Source organism: Calonectris borealis, chromosome 16 (genome assembly GCF_964195595.1).
Source record: "Calonectris borealis chromosome 16, bCalBor7.hap1.2, whole genome shotgun sequence".
NCBI classification, from domain to species: Eukaryota; Metazoa; Chordata; class Aves; order Procellariiformes; family Procellariidae; genus Calonectris; species Calonectris borealis.
The window spans coordinates 7,306,175-7,318,344 of NC_134327.1; the positions used below are offsets into that span (position 1 = coordinate 7,306,175).

At 42.2% G+C, this 12,170-nt stretch overlaps 1 protein-coding gene across 1 annotated transcript; it reads left to right on the plus strand.

Annotated features, from left to right (window-relative positions):
* Positions 1–670: 670 nt before the first annotated feature.
* MPV17L (MPV17 mitochondrial inner membrane protein like) lies at positions 671–8,982 on the plus strand. The gene is made up of 4 exons (XM_075165064.1): positions 671–988; positions 3,183–3,253; positions 4,485–4,514; positions 4,680–8,982. The coding sequence occupies exons 1-4, from the start codon at positions 679–681 to the stop codon at positions 4,857–4,859; spliced, it is 591 nt and encodes a 196-aa protein (XP_075021165.1). The 5' UTR covers positions 671–678; the 3' UTR covers positions 4,860–8,982.
* Positions 8,983–12,170: the final 3,188 nt, after the last annotated feature.

Here is a 12,170-nt window from a genome sequence, read left to right on the forward strand (position 1 = left end):
ACACGGACTTCAGATCCGCTTTGCGGCAACGGTTGAGCGTGCACAAAGCAGTATACACGAGTCCCTTGAATAAACATACATTACTTCTGGCTTTCTCCTCAAATTGGCTCAATAGCAGAGCGCAAAGCGGAGGAACCGCACGGGCTGCTGCTGCTCAGCAGCTGTGCTCAGTGAGGTAACAGAAACAGGACTGCAAAACAACAGCAAAATTGAAAAGAAAAAGCCATAACCTACTCATGTAAGCAAGCAACAAGGAGATAATTAAAAAGACAACAACCAAACAGTGCCTAGTTTTCACTTGTCTCTTAATTGTTGCAGCAATACTGCACAGTGCCTCCACGGTGCACCTTAGCCCAAAGCCCAGGAGACACAGTGACCTATTTCTGAGTGAACGCAGAGTCACTTGAAAAATAACCCCAGGAACCCGAGCCCGTGTGCCCAGCGATCACCTGCGGGCCTACCGGAGACCTGCGCGGCCGCGGGGAGGCCAAGCACGGGGCACGCCGTGGGGTGCCGGCCTCCCCTGGCAGGGGCAGGCCCGGCGGAGGCGTCACCCCGGGCGGGGTAGCCCTGAAGAGGAGCGGGGACCGCAAAGATGGCGAGGGCGGTGGCGGGGCCAGGGCGGCGGCGGGCGGGCCCGCGAGAGGCGGCGGCAGCGGGCGGAAGAGGCGGCGGGCGATGGCCGGGGCGCTGCTGCGCGGCGGAGTGCGCCGCTTCCCCTGGCTCTGCAACGTGCTGCTCTACGGCGGACTCTTCGCGGCGGGCGACGCGGCCCAGCAGCTGTGGCGGCGACGGGGGCAGCCGCCCGACTGGGCGCAGACGCGGCGCGTAGCGCTGGTGGCCCTCGCCTTCCACGGCAACTTCAGCTACGTCTGGCTGCGGGCGCTGGAGCGGGCGCTGCCCGGCCGCCGCCCGCCTGCCGTCCTCGGCAAGGTGCTCTGCGACCAGCTCCTCGGCGCCCCCGTCGCCGTCATCGCCTTCTACACGGGTGAGTGCCGCCGCCGCCCAGGTAGAGCCGTCTCGGGGCGGCGTGGGCGGGCGTGCCGAGCAGCGGGCGGCCGGGGGCGTCGGTCGGAGAACCCCGGCGCACGCAGGCTGGGTGCAGTCTTGGAGAGCGCGCACCGAAAGCGGAACTTTTCACCCCAAATAGGACGGGGTGGTTGGGTAACCCCCTGCTCGCCCGGCCTGCCGGGCGGTGATCGCTGCGAGTCGGCTCCCGCAGCCCCAGAAGTGCGGGAGCCGGTGCGGGGCTGCGTGGTCCTCAGGCAGCGGGCTCGTTGCGTGCTGTGGGTCCCCCGCCGAGGCACTGCCGGCAGCAGGCCTCGGAAAACGAGAGCTGCAGAGCTTGCGCTTGAAGCGGCTGGGGACCCGGCTGGCAAGCGCCAGCAGCTCCCCCCGAGAGCGTACGTAGGGCAGCCCGGCGCAGCGCCGCGGGCGCTGGCACTTCAGCGCTTTAGATGAGGGGGTGCTGTGCGAAAATGGAGTCCTACCTTGGGCTTGGTGGGGCCCGTAGCTTTTAATTAGTTGCAAAGAATGCAAAGTACCTTACAAGGAATGTACCATCCATGTCTGCTTGAATTGCTTTGCTCAGTTCTCAACATCAGCTGCCTCATTTCTGAACACAATTAACTGTAAATGTCAAGAAATACTGTAGTTCAGCAAATAAACTGTACCATCTTCTGCTGTGAAAGTATATAGAAATACAGCATACTGCTAATGTATAATCTCAAAAGCTAATAAATAAGAAGAGACTTTAGAGAAGACTAGTATCTACTTCAAAAATAAACATGAGGGAGTGAGAAAAATAATAGGTGAGGCTAGTGTCAAACAAGGCTCTCATTTAATTTAAACTTCATGTGGAAGAAGAGCAAGACGGGTACTCTTTTTGCCTGGTATTGGGAGATCTGCATTTTATGACCACGACAGGGAAATCATTCAGTTTGTGACTGAAGAGAAATGAAACGAAGGAAGAAGTCAAACACTAGATACTTACTCTCAAAATCCTATCTGCCTGTGTCAGAATGTAAGCAGAGAATTGCCCAAAGACCAGAAGGATTTGAAGGACCACAAAAGGGATGGTAAAAATCCCTAAATCAGGTAGCAATATGATGTAATAGCAAAATAATTGATCCGTTGAGAGATACTGATAACCTTGTGGCATGCAAATATCTAGAAAGATACCTAGTTGGACTAAGCAACTTTGGGCCTCTGCTTGTGCGCAAATGTGTAGCTTTTGATTTTAGATTGATTTGTTAAAAGCATGTTGTCTAATACCTTTGCTTAATATAGGTCACGTCTTTCAGTTAAGGTGGGTGATCTTTGAAGAGCTGCTACATCTCTTAGAAAGATGTAGTCTTAATTTGACACCTGAAGATTCTCATTACATGAAATATCGTTTAAAGGGTTTATTATTTTGAACCCTTTAAACATGATGGGAATTCACTCAGTTTAATTTATTTCCAGTTTGCATGTATCTAATACATAATTTCAAGTCATACTGCTTTTCTCTTGATCTTGGGTGTATTACATGGGAGCCTGTTGTGAGGTTGTGTTTTCCTAGAATCAAGAGGAGTTTGGATCAACCAGAATTCATTTAAAATTTTGCAACACTGTATGTGGAGTGTTAAACAAGTAGGTTTTGAAAGTGTTCTGCTTGTCAATTCTAGAATGTTGATTTGATGTAGTTATTTGTGAAGGTAAAAAAATCACACGTTGGTTATGGCTGAAATTAAAAAAAAAAAAAATTAGGTGCCCTTTTGCACTGACTTTAGTGGTCTGTAGGCACCTAAACTACTTCAAGGATCTGAGCCACTTCTGCCAATTCAACAATGTGGAGAATGCCTTATTCTCTCTATCTCATGGGTGTAAAAGGTACTTTCATCATATCTGTTCCACTGCCATACCACTGGCGAATTATGTGGCAGTGGAAGAGATATGATATACCACCTATACAGTATATTCCAGCATATCTGTGGTGTCACCGCTCAGAGCCAAGTCAATAGATGAGGAGATATGATGTAGCACAATTAGGTAGCCGGAATGGTATTTTTAATTTGTAATGATACCAGCTTTTCTTTGAAAGCTATTGTAGTATATTTTGAGAAGAGTTTGGGATATCATTGAAAGAAGTGAGCATTTCATTTTTGTATTTTTTCTGATTGTTGTAAATATTTTGCCACTAGGTATGAGCATCCTTCAGAGGAAAGAGGATATCTTTTCAGACTGTAAAAAGAAATTTTGGAATACATATAAGGTGAGGCAAGCAATTTGCTTATCTCCCAGCTAAGCAAAAAAATAATATTATTGGATAAAATATTTGAAATATTCCTTCCTCCAACAGCCTTTCTCTCACTTCATTATTTGACTATGTGTTGGAAGCTTTAAGTACCAGCAGTCACGTGAAGTCAAGGTAGTCTGGAGCAGGCACTGCTGCCAGATGGGTGAAATTATGCCATTTTAAAAATGTACAATGTTTATATATGTAACACATGCACCTGGCTCTGTTTGAGTGAAAGCCCTACAATACAACACTGATTAAGATTGTACTACCTTTTATCTTAAGAAGTACCAGGCACCAGTGTTTAGTTAGTAATGCCGTTGACAACACTTACACATGAACACCTGTTAAAATCATTAGTTACAGAGACATCTTTTTTAGGAATCATTTTCAGCCTGTACTTTTTAGTGACAGTCTTCTCACTTTCAGAAACACAATCCCTTGTTTTAAGAAGACTTTGGTATAAATAGCTGGTTTTGGTTTGCATTTCTGCATACACAGGAAAAAAAAATCTGTGCTACCTCAGAGCTGAGCAAATTAAGAATTTTAAAGATTTCTCAGGTGCAAGAAGAATGATAGATTAGCAGAAAAAATATAATAGAAGGAAAAACTGTGATGCAATGTGAATTTCTCTTCACACTGTGGAACTACATAGGTAGGATAGAAAAGGATTATTTTTATTCCTATGGAGGATGATTTTAAAAACAGTGCCCACTATATCCTATCAAAATATAAGGTTTCTATTGACTTGATGTTCTATGAGTAAATTATCCATTGATTTTTGCAAAAAAGCCTTACATGTATGAGTAACTAGAAGGAGCATTGCAAGTGTGAAATAAATAGTGTTCAGTGGTATTTTTCATTCATGGCTGAAACAAATGTTCACATATTTAAACATTTGTTCACCCATCTGGTAAATGTGCTTATGTATCTGGTGTCAGGTGACTCTGAAGACTTAACTGTGCTTAGAGTTTTGTATTTAAAATGAGTTAGAATAATGTGTTTGAGAAACTCCTGGCATAGGGGCTCATGAAGATGATTAGAAGTTTAATAGTGCAACCTCTAAGTTAAGCAACTTAATTTACAATTGAACAGCTTTTATTAACTTTACTCAAATATGTTTCAGTCTTTGCTACATGTGGTAAGAAAAAATGAATCTTTGTGGTTGAAGTTCATAAGAATAACAAATTATTCATTTTCATTTCAGACGGGACTGATGTACTGGCCTTTTGTGCAGGTGAGTTTTTAGGGTAACTCAGTGAGCCTTTCTTTCTCGTAAAACCTGATCCAATGCATTCATAGTACAACGAACCCAGTGAGAAGTCAGTGGAGTTCTTGGGTGTGTAGGTGTAAGACCTAACAATGCCTGGAGCACTAACTGAGCTCTCTCTTTCTAACACAGCTGTCAAACTTCATTTTGGTCCCTGTTTACCTGCGAACAGCTTACACTGGGCTCTGTGGCTTTGTCTGGGCTACCTTCATTTGCTTTTCCCAACAGAGTGGAGACGGCACAGCTAAGTCAGCATTTATGTGGCTCCAAAGAGAGAAGGTCAATGCAGATGAAGAATCATCAGAAAAATAAGAACTTTAGTTCTGAACACATTCTAAATTGTTAAATTGAGTTTATGAAAGTCAGTAAACCGCATTGCAGCCTCATTGCTGTGTTTGAAATAAACAGTTATCTCAACATTTGTTAGTTAGTATAAGCCATGGAACAGTTTGTATTTGTGCCTGTTTATTTTTCATAAAAGAGGCCAATTGTATATTGGCATTTCATTATTCCCATGCTGCCAGCTCATCTCTTCTGGGAACAACTGACTTTACAGGGCAATGTAGGCATTTGCACATCATGTCAGACCGCCTCACTGGGGAGAAATATTAACTGTAATTTAATTTTCAAGCAACTTGTAGTTGCTAGAAAAAGGGGAATAGAACATTAAATCATCAGTTGTCGGACTTGACAATTGTTATCAGTGCAAGATTGCTTTTGCAGAACAAAATTTAATGGTTTTCTTGTCTAAAAAGTGGCATTGAATCAGAGAAAACAAAAATGCTGTGTTTTGTAGGGACCACTTTTCTATAGGGACAAACTTCCTTTATTCTACATGAAAATCTATATGGCAAAGGAATTATTTCATAGAATGTACAATTAAATATATTTGTACATCTTTTATCTTAACTGAGAGAATAAAGATAACTAACTTTGGTCAGAGTTCTTTGGGGTGGATGCTACATTTTGACACTTGGGGGAAGCATCAGTCATAAGCAGCTCCTGCACGATGGAACCTAACTAAACACTGCAGTGAGCTTTGTTATATGTGTCAACGACTTCTTCCTTTGCCCCTCAAGGGTCAAAGTATTGAAGAGCACATGGGAGTCTTGACACCTTGACTCTTTTCTACTGTTTCATTATGTTCAAGATATAATTAAGATTTTGAAGAAAAAGAGCATGGGAAGGAAGGTAATGTGAATGCCAGAATTCATCTCAAAACAATCCAGCTATATATAAGGAACTTCCATTTCTTCTTCAAATGGCTTTTAAATATTCCTGTTCATAAAAGACGCTGGGTAATTACACATAGGAGACTAGGAGAAGGTGAAAATTAATTATAGATCTGCTTTGTCAACTGAGGATCAGGTCTGGATGCAGGTGTGCTCATCGGTATTTTTTGAATGTGCATATGTATCTCAGAACAGGAACTGTGCAAATTCCTGTGATTGCAGTAAGTTGAAATCAGACCAGTAAAGGAGCCCTTGGTTTATTAGAATGGGATTTTATACCTTGAAGTTACTAAATTGTAAGCTTGAAACAATATCTGATTTAACCCATCTTGATGATGATTGTAAAGAGAAGACTCAACCCTCTTTGTTACAATAATAATAAAACACTTTGAGGAATGGCTGAATTCCTCAGTCTTGTCTAAATAGTAAACCAAAGCCTGCTTAGGCTATAAATATACATTCCTTTGGCCAGCAGCTGTACTACTTAATATATTGCTTACAATTATTTGTCACTGTGAGAGCCCAATGCTGCTTATCTCGGAGAGGGAAAGGGATCATGCAAGCACTGCCCAATCTATTCCAGGTAAAATCAACTTGTTTAGCATAACCCAGTGGTCAAGAGTGATGCAAGGTACCTATACGGCTTTGACTACAGAACTACAGCAGATGGGAGGAGGGTAAATGGTGGAGGGAACTGCTTCTACAGTCTGTTTTGCTGGCAGACAGGTGGAGGGGGTAGCTTCCCTCTCAGGATAGACAAGTCACTGCAATTCCATCTTCAGCTGCACAGGCAGTCCTGGAAGAGGACACCTGCTTATGATCTTAAGGTGGAATTCATTTTAATTGACTTTTGACATCTGTAGTATGGACATCTGCAACTTGGCTAATCAGTTTAAGCTCTGTTTACAATCAGTGGAGGAAAATAGGCAGTTTTAGACACCTGCTTTAGGGTATGGTGAATTGTGCACTGTGTCTATTTCTTTCCATTGATAACAGAGAGTCTCAGATGACTGGCTGCTATGTAGGTAGCTTCATTGTAGATGCTCATATTTGGTGAATTGAATTCCCCTGCTTGGTGTTTATCTTACATGTCCCTATGGGACCAATTTAGTGGGTGTTGCTGCATGAATCCCAGAGAGGGAATTGGGCAGTACTGATGCAGGACATCCCAGTAGGAGTAGAAATCTACAGAGGAACTAACTGCATCTTATCTATTTAAAAAATGAAAGATGAGTGAATAGATGTTTCAGACAGCTATAGCTGTTAAATTGTTATTGTGCATATAATGTCCTCAGGATAATGAAGCAATTTCAGTAGTGTTTTTTCTGTTGATATTTTTAGGGTCAGAATAGCGTTTTAAGGCCTGTTCTATTCAGTGAGACTTAAAAGTTTTACATAAGCTGTGCTAATTAACTATTTGACTTTTTTTTTTACAGATGCTATTTATTTTTATTTCTGCTTCTGCCTTAAGTGTTTAATGATTAGTAGAATTCACTTGGAGAAGGGAACGGGAAAATAATGACATTACAAGGAGAGTGAAATTGTGAAATGGTGTAATGGTGTTGGTTTGCTGTAAGTAGTATGCGATGTTCTGCAAGTCAGTGCAAAAAAAATTTCTGCATGGGTATAGTTGGTAAAACTTAATCCCCAGGTGAATCAAGAATATAAAACTATTCTCATGATCTGTGTAATGCTGATGCTTTTCTTCAGCAGGAGTATTTAATGAATGGAAGATCCATCTTTTATTTTAAATGGCTTAAAAGCTTATGCAAGCTGTGCTTTATTGCTCTATGCTTTTGTGCTGCTAGCTTTTTGCTTCGGAATTTGAGCTAAATCCTGCTTTGTCTTCAAGTTTCTCTGACTGTGGGCTTCAGGGTTTCTCTCCATATTTCTGTTACTTGAAGTACAGTTCTTTCAGGTATTGGAAGCCTGTAGCTCTTATATTTCAGTAAACTGTAGATTCTGCACAATCCTTTCACTTCCTCGGTTTCCAACGTTAAGGTACTTGACATTTATGTAACCCAAGTCCCTTGTTACATAAAAAAATTGGTTTTTTTTCTTATAATTACGAGCACGGATTGGTCTTATGAACATTTCGGATCCACATAATACAATACCATGGAGCTGTGTTGGGACAAATTCTCAGTGTGCATAAATTAATGCACCTTCTAAAGATTTTCTGCCTCTGTCAATTTAGTCTGAGGACCTAACCCCTTAGTTGTTAAAGTCTTCATTATTTCTTGGCAATTTTTTGGCTTACAAGATTAATTTCACAGAATAACAGAATGGTTGAGGTTGGAAAGGACCTCTGGATGTCCAGCCCAGGTCATCTAGTCCAACCCTATTTGACACATATATAAACTGTTGTTTGCTTCTTCTAGTAATTCAGTAATTTCTTTAACAAAAGAAAACAAAGAAAAAAAGATGGGCGAGACTTGTCCTAATGTCTCTCCACCACTCTTTCAAAAACAGTCGTAAGGGCTTTATGACTATTTTAAGGAATGTACTGATCTTACTGCCAGCTGAACATGCAGATTTCAATAACCAGAAAGATGAACAGAATTATACATCATGTAGGGGCTCAGGAAGGAGGGAACACACTGCCAATAGCTACTAGGCATGCATTCAGGTGACATTTTCATGTCATGGGTCCTCTCTAAGAGCAAATGGGATGAGAAGACATTTATATCAGGTGCAGTTCCAGCTTCATGTTATTCTGGGTAGCTGTGGAGATGCAGAGTCTGAATTTGAGAAAATGAGAATTTCAAAATGTATTTTTCTACTGCAAATCTTTTATGCAAATTAACCTCCTGTGCTTACTAGTATGTGAAATACATCTTTCTAGGCTTGGAAACTTCACCAGAAGGCCTCTGTCTTTTTCACACCAGAAACAACCATCCAGTAACACAGCATAAAATAACCAGTTTCATACTGCAGTCAAGGTGAAACTGCCTGTAATTTGTTACCATATCTGATACGTTAAGTTCTCTGTATAGCACAACCTTTGAAATCTATGCAGCCTCAGCCTTCTGATTCTCTGCTGTAAGTGCCAATGCTTTCTGCTCGTGCTGCTGCCTCTACTGCTAGTGCCAATCCAGTCAGATGTGCAAGAAATACTTGAATTTGACTAAAATAATGAATTTCAAGTTGACTGGAAAATGTCTGTGTTTTTGCAAAGGCTTAATAAACATTAAATGCTTTTTCTTTGTCTCTGTCTGTCTTTAATTAGTGTCTAAACAAAGCCAGGTCTTATGCAAAGAATCTTCATGGACCACATGCAGCAAAGAGCTCAATTTGATGTCATAGACCTTAACACAGTAGCACAGTAAAAGATCAGCAGGGATTATTCAGTCCCTTTAAAGGTTATTTACATACCTTAAGTCATCTGCCACTTCTGAACAAATTCAGAACAGAACCCCCATCTTCAAAGCCTTATGCTGAAGCCAGTGGACTTAATTGCTCTTTTATTAAAAAGAGGTAAAACTTTGATACAATTATCTGTTTAGATAATTAATACAATTGCAGAAGGAACTGAGGAATTCAGGTTGGAAAAAGATATTAAAAACTTTTAAAGAGAACAGAGGTTAGCAATGGGGTCCTTATTGAAGGACTACACTCATCGTGGTTTGTGTGGGATACTCTTGGGAGGGAAACGTCTCAGAAGATTTGAGGCTGAAGGGAGTAATGTATTCCACAACTGCAAGAGAGACACCACCTCCATTCCCTGCTGTAACTTCTTGTATATTTAGAATGAGGAGGAAGCTTTATGGAAAGGTTTCAAGTTGAAAAATTCTGTTTCATAAACTTCATGGCCAACAGGGACAAAAAAGATCATTCAGTCTGAATCCTTGCATAATGCAAAGTAAAGAGTTTTTCCTGAATCAAGTGATGTCGAGTCTCATGCCATCTTCTAGAAGGGTATCCAAAGACTTCGTCATGTCTTGGATACCTCCAAATAACGGAGGATCTTCTGCATCTCTAAGAAATTATTTATGTATTTTTATGAGATTTTATCACCTCTTTAAATCAATCTAGCCTTAACATTCTAATAAGATACTGTTAGTCTCTTTCTGACAAGATTTAAAGACTTGATACAGTGTTCCCTTTCTGACAAGATTTACAGCTGGTACAGCAGGCAAAGCCTTCTGTATGCATGTAGTGGTCAACTGTCAAAGTTTTTGTTTATTCCTTGGATAAGCTACAACAGGTTTAGCTCTGTTAGCCGCTTGCTAAATCATTCTTCAAGCTCTTCTGTGAACTCTTTTTTGCTGTGCAACCTCTAATTTGAAATGTAGACAGTAACGCTGTAAAGATTAATCCTAGTGACTGTTTCACATACGCCTCACAGAGATACTTTTTTTTACTTCTACTTAATATTCCTGTGCTTAAGTAGCCAAAGACTGTATGTGCTCAAAGTTGAACTGAGAATTCACATTCAATTGCCAGTCCACAATGATCAGTTACTGTAATCCATTTTAAACAAGAATGAAGAATGTAGAATGTAGATTACATATCTGTATGAGTGTTACATATACTCTTCAACATCATCCACCCTAACAAACACTGCCTTCCCTTTTTTTGCAGTTTATTAATTTAATGTGGCAGTGCCCAAAAGGCTTGCACCATGTATCCAGATAGAAAAACAGACTTCATTGCAAAGAGTATAGTAAAATGCATCATTCCCCTCTATGCACCACTAGTAACAATTACAGTTATTTGTGCTGAGAGAAGTCTCAGGATGAGAAAAGACTAATGAGGTGTGGAGTATGTTCAGAAAAGACATTGTCAAGGACAGCTCTGCTGTAGCAGCAGGTACATGAGAGAACTTCAGAAACTGGAGAATGGGCCTTTTTGTTTGCTCTGTTCAGGGAAAGCCAGTTGTAAAGTGGGGCTGTAAAACAACAGGGGAAGAAGGACAGGTCAGAGTCTGTGCACACACTCATGGTTTTTGTAAGTGATGTAATGTGGGACACCTGTGCAAATGCTCCCCTCTGGCAGGAGACCTTAAGTATGGGATCTTGATGCAGTTACCCTTCTACATTTTACATTGTCAAGACTGATTAAATGAAAGAGAGACCAAGAGGGGGCATGAATATATAGCCTAGTAGGTAGTTCAGTCACCAGAGATGCAGGGAGAGTGGGAATATGCTGTTCCCAGTTCTGTTATTGTACTTTATCCAGTTACACAGAAGTAAAATGCATAAGCACTCAGATGGCTGTGATAAATACAGTGTTTGGCCCATATGGACTCAGAAACCATGCGCACAAAGTTCTACACCACATGAGATTCTTTATCTGTGGAGGAACTGTCAGCTTCATTCTGAATTTTGTGTCCTTTTATAGGGTATAATTTGGCAGCAGGGTAAATTAAGTTACAACATTGAGCACACCCTCAGCAAGTTTGCAGATGACACCAAGCTGAGTGGTGCAGTCGACATGCCTGAGGGACGGGATGCCATCCAGAAGGACCTGGACAAGCTCGAGAAGTGGGCCCGTGTGAACCTCATGAGGTTCAACAAGGCCAAGTGCAGGGTCCTGCACCTGGGTCAGGGCAAACCCCGGTATCAATACAGGCTGGGGGATGAAGGGATTGAGAGCAGCCCTGCCGAGAAGGACTTGGGGGTAATGCTGGACGAAAAGCTGGACATGAGCCGACAATGTGCGCTCGCAGCCCAGGCGGCCAACCGTATCCTGGGCTGCATCAAAAGAATCGTGGCCAGCAGGTCGAGGGAGGTGATTCTGCCCCTCTACTCTGCTCTGGTGAGACCCCCCCTGCAGTGCTGCGTCCAGGTCTGGAGCCCTCAGCCCAAGACAGACATGGACCTGTTGGAGCGGGTCCATAGAAGGGCCACGAAAATGATCAGGGGGATCAGGGGGAATGCCTCTGCTATGAAGAAAGGCTGAGAGAGTTGGGGTTGTTCAGCCTGGAGAAGAGAAGGCTTCGGGGAAACCTTATTGCGGCCTTTCAGTACTTAAAGGGGCTTATAAGAAAGATGGGGACAAACTTTTTAGCAGGGCCTGTTGCGACAGGACAAGGAGGAATGGTTTTAAACTAAAAGAGGGTAGATTTAGACTAGCTATAAGGAAGACATTTTTCACAATGAGGGTGATGAAACACTGGCACAGGTTGCCCAGAGAGGTGGTAGATGCCCCATCCCTGGAAACATTCAAGGTCAGGTTGGACGGGGCTCTGAGCAACCTGATCTGGTTGAAGATGTCCCTGCCCACGGTAGGGGTGTTGGACTAGATGACCTTTAAAGGTCCCTTCCAATCCAAACTATTCTATGATTCTACGATTCTAACATTCCTGCCTGGAATCAGTATATACGTAAGTATCTCACTATAAGTAAGATGTGCACTTAGTGTGTGCGTACATAAGAATAAACCCTCA